Source organism: Nesoenas mayeri, assembly GCF_963082525.1.
Source record: "Nesoenas mayeri genome assembly, chromosome: 1".
Classification (NCBI taxonomy): Eukaryota; Metazoa; Chordata; class Aves; order Columbiformes; family Columbidae; genus Nesoenas; species Nesoenas mayeri.
Window position 1 is genome coordinate 63,737,072 of NC_137541.1, and position 19,254 is coordinate 63,756,325.

Sequence of the window (19,254 nt, forward strand, 5' to 3'; positions counted from 1 at the left end):
TACAGTTTCATTGAGGCAGAGTGCCAGGGCATATTATGTGAAGTGTTGATCTTTCCTTCACATTCAATTGGATATAGAACAGTTGGTTTTCACTCCTCCTTTCTGGCAACAGGCCCAGCCTCATGTACTTCCATATAAACTGAGCCCCTTGTAGCAGAATATCTGCCCAAGGTATCGGCAAGACTCCGAAATTGCAGTGGTCCTGGTGATAATGGCAGTTCTTTTCTCAAGTATCAAGGGTATGCTCTTCCTCTTGTTCCTCCCATACTTTTGTTTTGGTCAGCCTGCACCTTCGCTGCTGCGTTTCTCCATCTTCCTGGAGCCTACAATCATGGTTTACCTCTGCTGGGACCATGATGAACAGGAGGTGATGACATTTGAGCCGCAAGTCCATACAACTGGCTGGGTGACATTTGGATTCAGCCCTCATGGAGAGTTGCCTGGATCTGACATTGTGATAGGAGGTGTCTTCCCCAATGGCAGCATCTACTTCTCCGTAAGTTGAAAAGCCTTCCTCTGCATCCCTCTTTGCCAAGGGTCATGCTCCAGGTATATTGGTTTGAAAGCATATTGGCTGAACTGGCTAAAGATAGAAGTCCGAGGCCATTTGAGATGCTTAGTTGGCGTGGCCTTTGGCTAACAGTCCACAAGAGCCCAGGTCTTCTGCAGGTCCTGTGTCATCCCTGCTAGCCCCATGGAGCTACCTGAGATACCTTATGGTATCCCAGATGGCACTAGATGTTGTTGTTTAGGCAAATACACTGATCCCACCTGCAAGTCAAAACCACAGCCAGAACCAATTAGATATGACTGAAGCCATCACCTACCATGAAGCTAGATGATGCTGCTGAGCAACTTCTTATTCATCCAAACCAGAGGTCAGTTCAGCCAGAAATCAGATGTAAAACTCCAGTGTTTTCCCTCACTGAAGCTCTTCAAAGGTTAATTTACTTGGTTTCCTCTGTAGTAAATGGAGACATGTTCACCTCCAAAAGTTGCTTCTTCCCAGTGGTCTTAAATGTGTCCCTTAGGAACAGGATAGGACACCTTTGGGACTTGCTGATTTTCCCATTGTCTGTAAAGGCAACCACTAAGGATAGATGCCTTATGTTAAAACAGATGGAGTTTAGAGAAATAAAACATCACTGAGGGTGCTAAATTAAAAAACTGGCTAGTGTTTCGTTTTGTTTTAATTGTGAAAGAGAAATGGGCAGTTGAATGTTACCCAGATATAGAAAGAAAGAGTGCTGACACCCATGAAGTGTTTGCCAGTCACAGTGGTTTTCTTTTGTTCAGACGTTTTCGGTTCCTTTTTCACAAAACAGTAAGATGGCTTTTGCATGAAATACATCTTGGTGCTTGTCTAAAATGGGTGAACTTTGGAGGAGATGAGGTAGCTCGTCTTACTTATGGTCGGTTACGAAACTGCTCTTTTAATATCCAGTTTTGAAATCTTTTTGTGATTGTGACATAGGCAGCGATTTTTTGGCTATGAATTACTATAAGGGAAAAAAACAAAATATGACCAATTTAGAAGAAATGTTTGTTCTCTGTTTTTTAATAATAATTTTTTTAAAGGTTTTTTTTTTGGTAGAAACAAAGCATTTAATTTCTTCTAAAAGAATATCCTGAAAGGAAAAAATTGAAGTGTTTGGTTTCAAAAACATTAAACATTCCATTATTTTCAGGAGACATATTTAACATTTTCAAAGGTTTTCTGGATTGGTAGCTGAAACTGTTAGTGTTCAAAAATAATTATGGTCTCACAAATGTTCTAGGTTTTTTCAACTTTTTACATATCAGAAAATATCTCCCAATTATTTAGGTCTGAATACATTGCAGTAAGCAACCCCAAAAACCTACATTTGCTCGGGAAGCTCTATGTCACACCCACTGAACCGCTGAAATAGGCGGTTTTAAGAAAAAAATATGCTAGTTACTGTAAATGGAGTTTAAGTGGGGTTTTCCATTTGTGTTCTTCCTTCTAATCCCCTCTCTCTTGCATCTTTGCTTTTTGTTTTAATTTTCCTCTTTACTACAACCATAATAAAGTAATTACCTGAGTAATGTCCAATGGGTGAAAAACTAGCCAAAAAGACTTGTTTTCACAATGGCGGGAGTTCTTTCAGCTGTTTACTGCCTTCCTCTTTCATAAGGTATATTTATTTTAAAACATTTTGTTTATTTCAAAGTAGCTCATTTGCAGAATACTTATCTTTGCATTTTGATACTTTAATGGAAGAGTCCAGTAGGTATTTCAAAACAGGAGGAAAACAAAAGCTGTATTTTCAAACTACACTATATCCCTCTCTAAACTGAGCATTTGTGTTAGAGAAAAATTGCTTAGAGTATTCTGAAAGCTCAAATCCATGGATAAATTCAAGAGGAAACAGTATTAGAGGAGATACTAGAAAATCCAGTAAAAGCTGTAAGCAGGTTTTGAAATAATCGCTTAAAGGGACACAGAAGGGAGGAAAAAATACCAGGAAGGAGTTCACATAAAAATATTATTCCTTGACCAGACTGTTGTCTGGTAAATTTCTTCTTTCCTCTTTTTATCCCTCCAAGGTTAAGTACTGCATCAGAACTTTTCATTGTAGCACTTAATAGCTACAATATATTAAGGAGACATTTGCTTTAATTTCGTTTGAGGTTTCTCTTGGAGACATTTTCACCCCATCTACAGACACTGCCTTCTCATTTCTGGTCATTTGAACCCCTTTGCCACAAAAATACGATGTGATTTTAGTCAGTCAACTTGTAGTTTTACTTCTTTTTATCCTCATTCTCTTTCTGCAGCTGTGTGTACAGTCCCACCTATTGACCTCGTATTTTCATAGCAGCAGAAGCAGTTATTGTGGCCCGTTCTGTTCCCAGTGAGATTTCCACAGGAACTAGACATTTAGATGCTTTTCAAACTCTGCCTCATGTTTCTGTGCCTTTTTACCAAGTGACACTTGCATTTGAAGACCTTGGTCATGCGTTGTCTTTTTTACCATGTCTATGTTGCTGAAGCCATCAGCTAGCTTGCAGTTTCTAGGAGAGGTTAGCATCCACACCCAGGCCCAGGTTCCAGGTAGTATGGAAAACCGAAGATATAAAGTAGAAACTTTGCTATGCCCAAAATATTTTACTTTTGAGCTACCTCTGTTTTTCAACAGGGCTTATTTCACTTCACATTCTGTGTGGTTGAGCCAGATGTGCTAAGGCACTGCAGTGTGCAGCAGGTCACTTAGGGAGCAGGGCAGATCCTCTGAGGTCCATCCTATGCAGGCCATCCTCTGGGTGATGGAGACCAGCGACTCTTCTTTCCTTGGAGCAGCTGGATATAGCAGGGACTGGATGTGAGTTCTCTTTGATTGGTTTGTGGAAATCACCAGTGAAAGCAGAGGAGCTTTTTGGAGAATTAAATGCTTTGACAGTTACTCAAGTCTCATCAGCATTCTCTTTTTCTCCTTCTCCTTCTCCTTCTCCTTCTCCTTCTCCTTCTCCTTCTCCTTCTCCTTCTCCTTCTCCTTCTCCTTCTCCTTCTCCTCCTTCTTCTCCTTCTCCTTCTCCTCCTTCTCCTTCTCCTTCTTCTCCTTCTCCTTCTCTTCTTCTCCTTCTCCTTCTTGTTGCTCTCCTCTCCTCTCCTCTCCTCTCCTCTCCTCTCCTCTCCTCTCCTCTCCTCTCCTCTCCTCTCCTCTCGCTTTGACCACTGTTCCTTTTTTTCAGGATTGCCACATGGTAGATGAGGCCACCCTTGAGGAAGATGAAAGCCAGGACTACCAAGTGCTGTTGGTATCAGAGAATGAGACCTCCCCACCATGCTGTTCAAAAGCTGCCTTCAGACATGTGACCCAAATGACCTGGATATCACAGTAAGAAACTGGGTTTCTCAAGGAAGATCTCAAATAAATTTGCTCTCATATCCCACTGTATCCCCACATCTGATCTGAGAGTGACATGTTTTTCTCACAACAGTACAATAACAGGAATATAAAGAAAAATATAGATCCATATGGCAACACTTATAATGCCCATTTCAACGGCACTATTTTGACATCATTGATGTTTTCTTGTAATATTTTACATCAAAGAATCGAGAAGATATAATCTCAACATTTTCTTAAGTTTGAACACGTCTTCAAAATCCTGCTCATTTCTCCGTCTCTCGTTTGCCACATACAAAAAAAACCAACCTAGTATTTGAGATAAAAATTTTATTTGCCTAATGTAAGGCAGTATTTTGAAAATAATTATGTTTAGAAAATGTGGAGAGTTTTGTTAATGTCAGTCCTCTCTTGGAAGGTCTTCATATTGGTATTGACTCACATTAAAAACATGGCTAATCCAACTTGGTCTTTTAAATCAAAGATATGTTTTGCCACTGTTGACAAGCACACTAATGCACATGATTTCAGAACTCCGCATATATAGACACTGATTACACCATTTCACCTTTACTTGAGGGACCTCTGGGTAAATCAACATTATCCAAGGTTTAGGCCACTCAAAAATATTTGTCCAGCATTAGATGAACATTCACCATTTTTCCAGAATTCAAATACATGTGCAAATGACTGGTTAGATGTCTTTGTAGTCACAAAGCTTCTTAATGACCTTTATTAATTGAAAGCATTATAATCCCAATCTGAATGGGAAGAACCTTTGGAGTTCCTTGGCTGCTGCTGTCCTTACATGATCATTGACCACATTCACATTCAACAGTAGCTGCTACTGGGGAACCAGGGAACTGCAGTTTCATTTGCTTTTTGTGTAAGTCCCTTAGTAATTCTTTGTAAAAACTTCCCAAAGCATAGTAACAGTATATACAGATCAATTAATGGCATCTGCTTGCTCTAGGATATGCAAAGATCTGAAAATCAGATCTTTAGCAGCGTCGTACAGATCGCACAGCTAGAACACTATCTAGACACTTGGTAGCGAAACATTTAAACTCAAAGTGATGCAGCTTCTGAAATCTTTATCAAATTCCTCCCAGATTTTATTTTTTCTTTCAGCTTTCTTTCATTTTGCATACCAGCACTTTAAATCCATGCGTACCTTAATATTGTGTGTGAAATGACAGTGGGTACAGCTTTCCTTGTGTCTTTTCTAGTTAAAAAAATATGTCTCTGTCTGGACAAGACAAATCTTGTGTATTACACTTATTACTTTCTGTTGTATGTTCTCCCATGTTGTCTGAGTGCCTGGGTATGTACTAAATATACACAGTTATATTCTTTTCAGTGACTTTTAATTGTACATGGTTCATACGTGGATTGCATTTTAATATATATGCAGCGGTATAAGGTATATGATGTGGGGTGAGTATCTGTGTGTGATTGATGGGAAAGAATGAGGGAGATTTTCCAATGAAACACTCCTGTTACAGATGGATACAGCACACCTCATTACTGCATTTGGCACTGATGACACAGCTCAATTCTTTGAAGGACAAAGATTTTCCAAATCTGTTTTCTTGATGAGGTACACAGGCCCACCTGACTTAATTGGACCCCAAAATATTCTTCACCTATGATATGAGGCTGGACAATGTAAGTATTGGATAGGAGCGTTATTTGACATTTTAAAAAATTCGCCCTTTCTTTGCAAAGTTGATCACAACCATGCTGTACATTTGGACTGCACAGGTTGAAAAATTGATGTGACTGATCTTGGAAACATGCAAATAGAGCTGGCAAGAGTGGGAATGAAGTGAGAAGAAGAGGATTGCTATGTGGAGGTGGAAGGGATTACTTATTAGAAAAATGCTGTAAGATGTAGCCTGTTCCCTTGACTAGAGTTTAAGGAGCCAAACACGGGCTGTGGCGCTATTGAATTGCAATATAATTATTAACTCAGGTATTTATGTATACAGAGCTATTGTTCCATCAATATAGACACATATAGAAATATCTATAATATACTAATGATATTTATTGATTCCCATCTTAGTTTCATGGAAACCACACAACATCACAGAGAAGATAAATAATGGGTATACATTTAAATGCTCTGTTATGAGTCTAGCTAAGAGCTCAGAAAGTGCAATATACACTAGTGTCAGATATAAGCGTTTATCCAAGAGAGCTGAAGCCCCTTGTTAGTGTCAGCTCATAGTACATGCACCATCCTCGTCAAACAGAGCTCAAAAGTACCAGCTCTATCAGTGTGTTATTGCGTTAACACCTTCCCTCTTTGAATAGCATCAGCCCACACAGTCAGCTCTCACTCAAGATGAAGCGGAATCTGCTGATCAGCCTGGGCAATATTCCATAGGGAAGAGAGGCACTATTTTTGTGTAAAGATTTGTGGGATTAGTGTTATCATGAGTTGTGCTTTTGACTCCAGAAAACCAGCAATTAAAAATGCTGATTGAACTGGATGGATGTTTCCTATGCTCAGTTCATATTACAATAGGTAAGTTAGTAACGCAATTCCCTTATGGGAAAGAAAAACAAACAAACAAAAAACCCACACAAAACCACACCAAAAAAATCTGAAAGAAAAAGAATTTAAGACCTGGTGGAGCAGATGTGTTTGCCCTTCCCCAGAATGCAGTCTCATCTTCTTATCTCACTCGTTATCAAAAAGCAAGCAGTCACTTACTAAATGCATCATCCTTCCTGCCCTCTCGGTTCTGGGTCTCATTCTCCTTGTGTTGCCTCCCTTTGGCTTCTCCAGTTCCCTGTGCACATCAGTGAGTTGCCAGGTGAACCTTCAGGTGACTCATGTACCTGTTTCTTTCCCAGTTTGCTGTCCCAGTTCAAGAAACCAAGTATGCCTGTGCCTTTATCCCACTGCCCATGGTCAAGCAGAAACACCATATCTACAAGGTAAACTTGCAGGCTGTATTACTGGGGGAAAAAAACAGGTCAGGAGAGACTTGTTCCTTCAATCATGTGTACAAGTCTGTCTTTTACAGCATTTTAGTACAAATCTGGGAGCATTCCATCTGTCTTTCACTGTCATTGTGATGAGCCAGACAATTTGTCTGGCTTGTGTGGAGGTAAGCTGTGCCTGGTTTCTAGGTTTGGAAGTACCTTTGTCTTTGTGTACGTCACACCTGAAGAAACCTTGCTACAAGTCTGATGTCTCAGAGTAGTGAGCTCAGGCCATGTTATCTATTGGTATCTTTGAAACCAAAGGGAGCCTCTGAAATTTTCTATATTTGAAAATACTTTTGCTTTTGTCCTCGGAAATTGCTAAGGGTATTTGTATAGAAAGCAAAACTAATATTTTTGCAAAAAAAAAGAAACAGGAACTTTCCAAAATAAGCCTAGTTTACTTCTCAAATTAAGGCAGCTTTGGTTCAAGGTCAAGCAACCCTTATTTTCATGGGTTTTGAGCGTTTACAAACAGATGTTCCACTGCTATGGCATATGGCAGAATTTCATAAGGAAGAATTTGCATGGACCGGAAAAAAAATAATTTCATAGACAATCATGCAGAACAAATTCAAGAGTCTCTATCAGTTCTTGTGAAAACAACAAGATTTTGATGCCTGATCTCATCAGTGTTGGTAAAAAGTTCAGTGATTAATGAACAGATCCAGGTAATTTCTGGGGTTTATTTAAAACTGTCTTGATTATAGCATTTTTGGCACATAGTGGACCTGAAATCAAGGTCCCTTATCTTGCTTTGCAGCCAAGATAACCGTGTATGTGGTAAACTATGTACATTTCTAGCCTGGAACCACACTGCTCAGCATAACAGGTCAAACAGACACTCCTGTGATTCTGATTAAAGAGAGGTGCTTTAGAGAAAGATGGAAATCCTGTCTGGAAAAATGGACTCTGATGGTTGCATACCAAAATGAGTACATAAATCATCATCCAGTTTACCATCCATTTTGCGAAACAGATTATATCTGTTTGCCTCAGCTATGGTTAACTGCTCTTTCCAGTTGCCTGGGAAATAAATATTTTAGAGTTGATGATAACTTTGGCTTTTTTCTTTGGTTACAGTTTGAACCTGTAATAACACCCCACAACATAACCTTGGTTCATCTCATTCTTATTTATGCCTGTGGCAACACAAGTGTGTTACCCAGTGGCGCAGGTGATTGCAATGGAGCAAATCCCTGTGCTCTCAGGTGCTTGTGGGCTGGGCTGTTGGAGGAGAGGTGAGGCTGCAGGTCCCATTCCCTGCCCCATTTCTTGTTATGTACAGCTGCACCCTTGTTGGCAGCTTATTCAGTTAAGACCCCACAGTCCTGCAAGGCCGAACAAACTGGGGAAGTTTCCTCATACTGTCTCTACTTTGCTTCTGCTGCATTGGGTGATGCCGGCCATTTCTACATAGTTGTCAATACTCTGTATATTATTATTATCATCATACCTGCATTAAACAAGTTTTGTATGTCGCACACTAAGGCTTTCATTCTGACCTTTTGATAAAGTTGCCATTAATTTCACAAAATGCTCCTTGTGCTAGTCTTGCATAACAGACAGAAGTGTACCTACTTTCTACTTTTTTTCTACTGGCTCTGCCTCTTCTTCAGCAGAGTAAAAATAAAAGTTCAGTGAAACTGGTGCTTCTGAGCGGCCTAGTTAGAAGTCAGTGCTGCACAAATTGTAGCATCTATCTTATGCCTTTCAAAGCAAAATGTATTTTGTATTTCTATACTATGCATGTACACAGGGATGGAGAGATGGAGGAGATAAGTTTTAGACAAAACCCTTATACTAATTCTATTCAGATTGTATATTATACAGTGCCAATATTGATATGAAATTTGCTGCAATAGTGTACACATACTATAACAATTTCTTATTAATTATAGTATAAAAATAAATATTAAACCAGTCAAAAGGACAAATGAAAAATAAAGCTTGAAAATTCTTCCTTGTTCCAATTCAGAAGGAAAAGAAATAGAACTGGCAGAATTTCCCAGAACATTTTGATTTCTAATAATATGTAAATAAATATTCAGAAATGTGAGAAAATAAGAACTTTCTTTTTGTAAGTGTTCAATCAAAAAAAACCCCAAACAAACAAACAAACAAACAGAGAAGTGTTATAAACTAACTACTCCGTATAACTTTATCCCTCCTCTTCCTCTTTAGTCTTACCAATTTCCAGATGAAGCTGGAATTTCCATAGGGACACCTTGTGACCCTCAGTACATCCAACTAGAAATCCATTACAGAATTTTGACTTGTTACCAGGTGAGTAAGTGCTGGGCAGTTGTCTGACAAAGAATGTCTTCAGGATGGAAGTCTCAGACCTCATCTACATGCCTATCGGAAACCAGCTTCTGCATTAAATCCTTTCATACGCTGCTCAGTACAACCTTCAGGACAGCAAGAGTCAGCTGGACTGGGCTCCCATTCAGGAGGAACTTAAATTTTAGAAACACTGTTACACCTACTTAGATCAGATGCATCTTGCCATCGAAAAAGCGGGGCGCATCCTCCTGCTGTGTGGAAGTGTTGGGGAAAACGTCGGGGAAATGTGGTGGAGTGGGAAGGGACAGCGTGGCTGCAGGAGAAATAGCTGTATCGAGGCTCAGGATGAAGACCTGAGAGCCTAATAATACCACCCCAGGCTTCTATAATGCCGTGTACTCCAGCCCTCAGTCTTTGTGACAGGTAATGAAGAATGCCATCATGGTATTTGCCATCATGTTATAGAAGGGGAAACAAAAGTGTGGAGTAATTTCATGGGAACTGTCTGAGACTATAAATAGGTCTTCTTGTTAATCTGTGCCTGTTCCCAGCCTGTGATTGGGAAAGAGACGCTGCATGGGTTATTGCTTCAGGCCCCACTTCTGATGTTTCTGGGGTCATTGCTGAAGGAGTAGTCATTTTTCTTTTACAGGCTTGATTGACAGTTCAGGGATGCGAATCTACTACATGCCAGAGCTACAGAAATATGATGTGGGGGTTCTGCAAACATGTGTCTTCATTTTCCCTGTGCATTTCATTCCTCCTGGAGCAGAATCCTACAGATCTTATGGCCTGTGCAATTCCAGCCAGTTTGATGAAGTGAGTATGAGGAAAGCCATATGAAATCTCTCTTGATCATTCCCACTTTAGGTTTTCATCTTGCTGTAGACAGGTCCAAAAGTCATTTGGTGCAGGGTGCCATCTTAGCCTCCATGTTTGCATGGTGCAAAATGGATATCTGTTCTCAGAAGAGAGTCAACGTTTGGCCCAAGAGCATTAGCAGAGCTGTGTAAGCACGTCAGAACCATAGCTCAAATACCCCTTCATTCCATCTAAGTGAAAGGGAAACAAAACCTAAAGGATGTAGTGACTTCCTAAGACACCCAAGGGAGACTGGTCCATCACATGCAAGTGGCCTTTGTTCTACCATAGGCGTGTGGAAGGTGCAGGAAGGCAGTACCAGGCTGGGAGGATGTGGTGCTGTCTCTCAGGTCAAGAAGGTACCTCTAGAGTGGAGATCTAACATCCCACAAAACACAGACAAGAGGCTGCTGGTAATAATCAGCTCTAGTGGACTGCGGGATCCAGGGAATTTATCCTCTCCAGGACTGCTACATGTGAGGTTGCCTCTTTCCCTTTTTTCAGTTCCAGCCAGTGCTGAGGCTGCGGATAAACTCCAAAGGGATAAGACACTCCCAACCCCATCCAAACATGCACACTCAGAGAGCAGACTCAGCTGACCACGAACAGATAAATACGGACAGGAGAACAGGGCCTTTGCACACACCACCCAGACACAAACAATGCCCCACGTGAGCATGGACAGCACATATGACCCAATCTTCTTCTTCTTCTCTGACTAATCAGACTTAAAGTTCACGAGAGGAACACAACCGTAAGCTCACTCACCCAGCTCCCAGATGTAATCACATTTGTTCTTCTCTTCAATTTCTGGTCCGGACCATAAGTCCTTTCAGTATCTGTGCCCAGATTCAGGGCCCTTTTTTTCATTCTCTGGTCTGGATCTTGGGTCTTTCCAGCCTGAAGCTCCCTAATGGATCATCCCACCTCAAAACCACAGGCACACAAATATATACCATATAGGGAGCATACTCATGCAGAAAGTAGTTTAAAACAGAGTTTAATAAGATAGTACAGACGGCAGCAATCAAGTACCAGGTTTGATCAGACAAACATACTGACCAGTAGTCTGCTCGAGTACAACTGCGCTCTCCTCTTCCTCTCTCCATTTTTGCCATGTTTCTTTCTCTCTTTCCCTTCCTTTGACCTCTTCCCTAAGCATCCCACAATAAATTTTGTACACTTCCCTAACCCACTTAGAACATCCTGTAAATTTTACACAGTCCAACAATCCCCCTTGGATGGGCCTTAAATTTGCTCCCTTTTATGAGGCCTGAGGTAATCTTGCTTTTCTTCTTTTCATCAATTTTCAAAGATTTTCTTTGAGCCTTTAAAGGTTTACATTTCAATTGTTCTTTTAGTGGTTTATTGATCAGTGCCTTATGATTTCTGCTTTCACTCTTTCTGTTATCTGCTCTTTCTTAGACTTTGTGTATCTGGATGTTTAACTTACTATCTCTCCTGTATATTGTCTTTGTTTTTTACTTAGCTGATAGTGAGATATGTTTACAGTACCCAGCATGAGGTATCACAAATTCAGACAACTATGCCAGAGTACCTAAAGCCAGAAGGGTCATTTCCAAAAAGGCTCACTAGAGCAACATTTCAATCAGTAGTGACCTACATAAGGAAATGGGCTTCAATGTCCTTTTTAAGAAAAACGTTAAGCTGACAATTATATGAGTTCCATCAAGCTTTTGACTTGATGGGCAGGACTGAAACATAGTGCTGAGCTCTGTCTGCCAGGCTTTGACCTGCTTCATTTTGAACCACAGATGAATGGGATGCTGGTTCCAGATCTGCATGTCTTTGCCTACTTGCTTCACACCCACCTGTCTGGCAAAGGAGTGAAAGCTGCTCAATACCGGTAAGAGAAGGAAACTCACAGTGTCACTGCCCATGCCACGGGATCCTTCCCTACCTCTTGGGCTAGAGTGGATGAGAATGATGTTCCCAGGTTAGTCTCCATCTGTCAGTGCCCGAGACACTGTACTGTCTGAGTTAAAGTATAAAGAACTAGCTCCTAGTGAAAGATCAGCTCAGCAGAGAGTAAGAGATAAGAGATCAGTTCTGCACCTCTTGTTAAATAAAACAGGCCCAGGCAGTGAGCTCAAGCACTGGACTGCTGCTCATCCACACTAGGTAGCAGGTAGACAGTGCTCTCGCTTAGCTTGGTCCTGCTAACCAGACTCATGCTGAGGCCACACAGGCACAGTTCTGGGGATTGCATGTACCACTTCCCGTGGGCTGTGTGGGAAAAACTACCCTGGGTTTGGTTTCCTCCACCATCCTCCCACACTGAAAACTTCAGCACCCTTATGCACTCTCTGATCGCAGCCCAGCCCACAGAGCATGAATTCTCATTTTCAAGCTATAAAAATAGCAGATTGTGGTCTGCAGCATAGCATTTGAATACTACTTCAGCCGCTTAGAATTTTGGAAAATAAATAAATAAATAAACAAACAAACAGAACTAAAAAAAAAAACAATTTTCCTTTGGCCAAAGAGGCATCACAGAGGTGCAAGTGCTTGGTAGTATAGGTGTGGGGCCTATCTTCCCCTTAGGTTTCTAATTTCAGAATAACCAGCGAAAGGACCGGGCAGAGAAGAACCTAATGATGTTCAACAAGCATGAGTGTAGTATCCTGCACCTGGGGACGAATAACCCCAGGCATTAGTACAGGTTAGGGGCAGACCTGCTGGAAAGCAGCATTGCAGAGAAGGACTTGGGAGTTCTGGTCGACAACAGATTGACCATGAGTCAACAATGTGCCCTTGTGGCCAAGAAGGCCAATGGCTGCATTAGGAAAAGTGTGACCAGCTGGCCGAGGGAGGTTCTCCTCCCCCTCTACTCTGCCCTGGTGAGGCCACATCTGGAGTACAGCATCCAGTTCTGGGCTTCCCAGTTTAAGAAGGACAACGAATTAGTGGAGGGAGCCCAGTGGCAGGCTACGAAGATGATTCAGGGTCTGGAGCATCTTTCTTATGAGGAGAGACTGAGAGAGCTGGGCCTGTTCAGCCTGCAGAAGAGAAGCTGAGAGGGGATCTTATCAGTGTTTATAAATATCCCAAGGCTGGATGTCAAGAGGATGTGACCAGACTCTTTCCAGTGGTGCCCAATGATAGGATAAGGGGCAATGGGCACAGACTGAAGCACAGGACGTTCCACCTAAACATGAGGAAAAACTTCTTTATTTTGAGGGTGCTGGAGCACTGGAACAAGCTGCCCAGAGAGGTTGTGGAGTCTCCTTCTCTGGAGACATTCAAAACCCACCTGGACACATTCCTGTGTGAGCTGCTCTGGGTGAACCTGCTTTAGCAGGTGGGTTGGACTAGATGATCTCCAGAGGTCCCTTCCAACCCCAACCATTCTGTGATTCTGTGATAAGCCAAGCACCACACTTCAGACAGTTACATGGAGGCAGACAATCTGTGCCAGTGAGACAGAGGACAATGCAATATGGGTGTAACCCGAGATGTTGCAGTGACACCCCAGTCTTGGAGTCCTCACTTTGACACCTTCAAAATCAAGTTCCCTGCCTGTTTATGTGGAATTGCTGGTGCATGCTCTGGGTTACGATGTGAGTCCCATCTGGAATGCCAGGGGGAAATTTTGGCATTGCCTTAGATGGTTGTGCTCCAGCATCAAATCCCCAGACCCCTGCACTGTCTCACATAACTGAGCCACATGCTGATTCACAAGATCTAAGAACCTGGAATATGGTTGGAGAAGCAGCACTCAAGCTTGACCTAAGAAGCAACATCACCAGGCACTGTAGAAAGAGCAAGGAAGAACTCATATGTGACACTTCTGCATTGGCATGGGAGTCCTAAAGAGCCTGCCAACTTTACACAGCTAGGGTGAGACAGTCTTTTCATCTAGGACAGCATTTTCTAATGTAAGTACTGGAGTTCTTACTTCTGGGATTCCAGGCTGTCATCTGAAACACAAAAGTTTCAAGGCACAACAATTACTAACATGTAAAAAGTCCATATTTGGACTCCAGACCAAAGAGGGCTGGGTGAGAAATTTTAGGTGTATGTTTGGGACTGACTGTTGCTGCAAGTCTGTTCTGTGAGTCATGGTACAAAATAGATCAAGCATCATTTCTGGAGGGGATTTTTCTTGTCTCTGTTTATTTCAGTCAGAAATTGGTTATTCCATACCCCTCCCTGGAAATGTTATATCTTTCTCCCCTTGCTTGTCTTCCCCAGGAATGGTGAGCAGCTGGGAATCTTCTGTGAGGACAATAAATATGAACTCAGACTGCAGGAGATTTGGGACATGAAGGAAATCCTCATAATCAAACCAGTACATTCCTCCCCTGGGATGCAGCCATGGGTGGCCAGGCTGGGGAGGTGCTGAGCACCAGAGGTCAAAGCATGTCGACATATTCTGTCCTTCCTTCCTCCTCAGGCTGTGGCCTGTTGTTTTCACACAGTTTCCAGGTTCTCCATATTGCGAGCGGTTGTTTTGCGTGTTTTGCCTGTGTGGCTCTGACAGTGTGACCTACTGTGTTCCCTAGGGGATGAGATCCTGGTTGAATGCAGCTATGAGACACTGGATTGGTCAAGAATTACTTCTGTAAGTTTGTTTTTCTACATACAAATCTTTCACTGCTTTTAAAAACAGTTTATCACGGTTAACATCTTTTGGGCAGACATATCTCTCTTCCTCAAGCATATACATCCCTGGAAAAAGCTTCTTGTGCCAGACACAATATCATATATATACTGAGGTGTGCCTTGCACAGCTGCTGCATGGCTGGAGAGTAGGTCTCCAGCAAGACCTTCCTAGAATAGACTTATGAACAGATCCCAAAGCTGTCTTGCATCCAATACCATACAAGCTAACTCATCTAAAACATCAAGTGCAAGTAGCGAAACTTGCAGCTGAGTTGGTTTTCAATCATTGAACACTTGGATTTAGTGGACAAGCAGAAGTCAATTACAGAAACTGCTGTAATCTGACAGCTGGGTCTGATTTGGACTTCTCAAAATATGAAGACGTTCTTTTTAGTTCTTCTTATTCATACCAAGCATCAATTCTGCAGAAATCAGCATGTAAACAATTATTGTCATACTTCGTAACTTATTTTAAAGCCTATGCCATGTGGAGGAGTTAATGACATTATTGCACTTGGAAATATGCACAAGAAACAGATTTTACCTGAAGAGGATTACAGAGTTTATATTCACAGAGAGCAACATTGTTTGCTCTGGTTGGGCCCATTCCAAACATAGGGATCAACTGAAAAATTCCAATCTAGATGTCACACTGAGTTTATTCCATGAATATTTTAGTTGGACTTTCCAAAGTTTCAGATTTGACGATACAAATATGAAATATATAGTAGTGAAAATATTGTATACAAATATAGTAGTCTGAAATACAAATGTAGTAGTCTCCCTGAATGAGAGAATAAGTATCTTTAGGTTATAAAACCACAGAGCAGTCTACTTAACAGACACTCTTGTGAGGATACTTTGATTCTCTGTTTCTAACTCTCCTGGGTTTTTTTCTTGTCGTTTTTTCTTTTTTTTTTAGATTTTTGACCAGGTAGGATCTGTTTGAGCTGTGAACAAGAGTGCTTTCCTGAGGGAAACAGTCTCCTCATTGTGTCTTAGCAGACCTTTGAGTCATCCTTGTGTCTTTGCAGGGTGGGTTAAGCACCATGAATGAGATGTGTCTCACATTCCTCTTTTACTGCCCTCGTAACAACATCTCCGTTGTTTGGGCTACTCTGACATTTTGCATGTTGCGTGTGTACTCAAGTGGGAGGCCTCAGAGTAAGTCCTAAGTCAGCATGTTTCTGGAAGTAGCAGAGTAAAATGTAGCTACGAAGAACGGAAAATGGAAGAGATAATGACAATGAAATGTTGCTGATAAGGAAGAAAGTGCCATTTATCTAGATCTGTCAAGTTGAGCTCCCTTGTTGCAGGAAATCTATTAACTGTGATACTTTAGCAATCTTTTTCTCCTTTATCTTCTTTTTCCTCTTCATTTCTTTTGTCTGCCTTCCTCTGCTTCTCATCATTTGTCTTCTCCACCTCCCTGTAGCCCCTTACTCTCTCCTCAGTGCAGAGGAAGGAATGATGGCCATGGACTTTGTTGACTGGGACAATGAGACTGTCAAAATTGCAAAGAAAGCAGCCAAGGAGGCAGATCAAGTAGTCTTGATTAAAAACACTAATGTAAGTCTCCCTTCTGAGCAGTTTGTGGTTGGGGAAATGGACTTGACTTTGACATTCCAAGAGCAAAGCACAGGTGAGAGATAGAGCCCACACACAACACCTTTGGTAACACCAGCTATTCACAGTTCATCCATGGCTGTAGGAACTGAAAGGGGTTATCTGAATTATGAAGTTTTCTCTCTTAGGCTGCAGTGGCAAATAACTGTACAAGACATATTGGGTGACCACTTAACTTTGAACTTAAAAAGATTAAAAATATTCTCCAAAGAGAAAAAAACACTCCTGTGTCTTGGTAATATAACGCCTAAGAGGTGATGCCATGGCAGTGCATTTTTGACAGAATGAGCAATAAAATAGAGCTGGAAGTCCCTCAGACAATGTCCACAGAAAGGGAGTTATGATGATCCAGAAAATCCCCATACATGACATAGCTTCCTGGCTCTTACTTATCTGGCTGCATTTCAGTGCATCAGTCTGGTACCTGCTTATCTTAGAGGTAAATTAGGGAACAAGTCTGAGAAAGGGTCAAAATTCCATCTTCTCTCTCAGAAAGCTTTCTGCTCTCAGAAGACTCATGTCGTGGCTTTCTCTGAGATAGCCAGTTACACATCTGGATAGCAAGCAAACTGAGTAAAACGTGTCCCAAACTTGCAGGGTTATGCCAGAATCTTGTGGCTCCCAACTTAAAAACAGATCATGTAATTTTTTTTTTTTTTCCCTTATTTCCTTCCATCCTCAGGAACTCCAGAGAAATGAGAGTGGTCTAACCAGAGACATCAATATTCCAGAGCGGACTGCCTGTCACAATATTTCTGGACACCTCTCAATGTCAGGCCTGAGGGCCACAGCAAACCTTCGTTTGACCACAGTTTGTGCTTCTGAGTCATCAGCCACCAAAGAAACCACTTCACTTCCTTTTCTTTCACTCACACAGCTGGTGTTTGCTTGGCTTATCTTGGCCTCTGAATACGGAAACCGAGGGGCAGAACACCAAAACAGATCACTGGCCTGCTGGAGAAGACTCTGAAATTACCACCTGGTAATGGGGTATTCCAGATCTGATGGCCCTGAGCATGAGAGGATACTTAAACTATAGAAAAATATCTCCCTTTGGAAGAAATACGTTCAACAGGCACTGGCATTGATTTCCGTTTCATTAAAAATACTTTCTAGTATAGTTCATTCTGAATCAGAAAAGCAATGTACTATAATGCAGTAAAGACAGGAAAACAGGCACCTCTTCAATAGCTGCTCTTAATTATTAAATCCAGAGCTTTCATAGATGGGCTACTATATGTATTTGCTCACTGGCATTTCAGTAATCATTATCTATTGTCAAGCTATCAACACACTGACTGTACTCAGGTCAGTACAGAAAACTAAGCTCCTAAGTTATTAATGTCTTTGAATCTAAAACTAGTCCTGCCATATCTAGCAAGAAAGTGTATATTCCAATGACCTCATGGCAGAGAATTCACCTGCTAATTGCCAGGTAATAATGACACAAGGACTCATTGTTTATGGAAAAATTGACTTTATGCATTGTCGTATAGCCAACCTATGAATTCAAATTTTACAAAAGCTAAACCATTTGTTGCTCTTTTCTTATATTTTTCCCCAATGTACACATGAGAATCAGAAGAGCAAATCTGATGATAGTTATGTTCTTTGTCACGATACTTACTCTTCTGAATTTCAAATTTCATACTGAAACTTTTCAACAAATTATCTCCTTACTTTCCCAAAGGCAGAGCCTCTGCTTATTTTGACAATTATTGGTACACAAGGCAAACACACCCTCAGACTTTAAAAGCAAGCATCACAAAACAGAGTGATTAGGAGGCTAACTAACCATGCAGAGTGGATTCCTTCCTCAGTGGACTAATGAACATGTATTAGCTAGTAATTAGCTTGGCTAAAACTGAAGCATGGACAGAAAAAAAATAATATTTGCCTTGAAGGCAAGTTCATGAAGAGAACCCATGAGATTACAAGAGAATCATCCAGACACCCAGTCATGTCCTTAATAGAGCATACATTACTGAGATCACTGCACTGTGCTTAGTAACATAATCTTAATTCTCACTAAAGTTTTTCCCCTTCAAATTCCTATGGGAATATACCAAATTCCTTCTGAGTCAGAGCATAGCCAAGTCACAGCAAGGCCAGTAGTAGTGAGTGACACATTCATCCTCCATTGTACTTAATGAGGGTCAAAGGCTTGCATAGAATAAAACAGAATAGTTCCAGTTGCAAAGTACCTACAACAATCATCTAGTCCAACTGCCTGACCAATTCAGGGCTGACCAGAAGTTAAAGCTCATTACTAAGGGCATTGTCCACATTTCTCTTCAACACTGACAGGCTTGGGGCATCAACCACATCTCTAGGAAGCCTGTTCCAGCGGTTGACCACCTTCTCGCTAAAGAAATGTTTCCTAATGTCAAGTAAGAACCTCCCTTGATGCAGCTTTGAACCATCCCCATGTGTCTTGTCACTGGATACAAGGGAGAAGAGATCAGCACCTCCCTATCCACACTCCTTCCTCAGGAAGATGTGGAGGTCACCTCTCAGCCTCCTTTTCTCCAGCCTAGACAGATCCAGACTCCTTGGCTGCTCCTCACAGGACATGCCTTCCAGCCCTTCCACCAGTGTTGTTGCCTTCCTCTGGATGCATTCAAGGACCTTCACATACTTCTTAAATTGTGGTGCCCTGAGCTGGTTTTGGCTGGGATAGAGTTAATTTTCTTCACAGTAGCTAGTATGGGGTTAGGTTTTGAATTTGTGCTGAAAACAGTGTTGATAGTACCAGAATGTTTCAGCTACTGCTGAGCAGTGCTTACACAGAGCCAAGGCCTTTCCTGCTTCTTGCACCACCTCACTAGCGAGTGGACTGGGGATGCACAAGAAGTTGGGAAGGCACACAGCGGGGGCAGCTGACCCCAACTGACCAAAGGGGTGTTCCATACCATACAACGTCATGCTCAGCAATATAAAACTGATGGAAGAGGAAGGGGAGGCCATTTGCAGTGATGGCGTTTGT

At 41.6% G+C, this 19,254-nt stretch overlaps 1 protein-coding gene across 1 annotated transcript; it reads left to right on the forward strand.

The window, feature by feature from the left end:
• Positions 1-331: 331 nt before the first annotated feature.
• LOC308037963 (DBH-like monooxygenase protein 2) lies at positions 332-16,295 on the forward strand (the record flags this gene model as incomplete). Its single annotated transcript, XM_080340109.1, is given in 14 exon segments — positions 332-496; positions 3,715-3,780; positions 6,738-6,821; positions 7,953-8,061; positions 8,064-8,110; positions 9,054-9,131; positions 9,137-9,155; positions 9,808-9,974; positions 11,792-11,883; positions 14,232-14,328; positions 15,565-15,576; positions 15,677-15,743; positions 15,746-15,806; positions 16,097-16,295. Coding segments are annotated over 14 exon segments (1,263 nt in total).
• Positions 16,296-19,254: the final 2,959 nt, after the last annotated feature.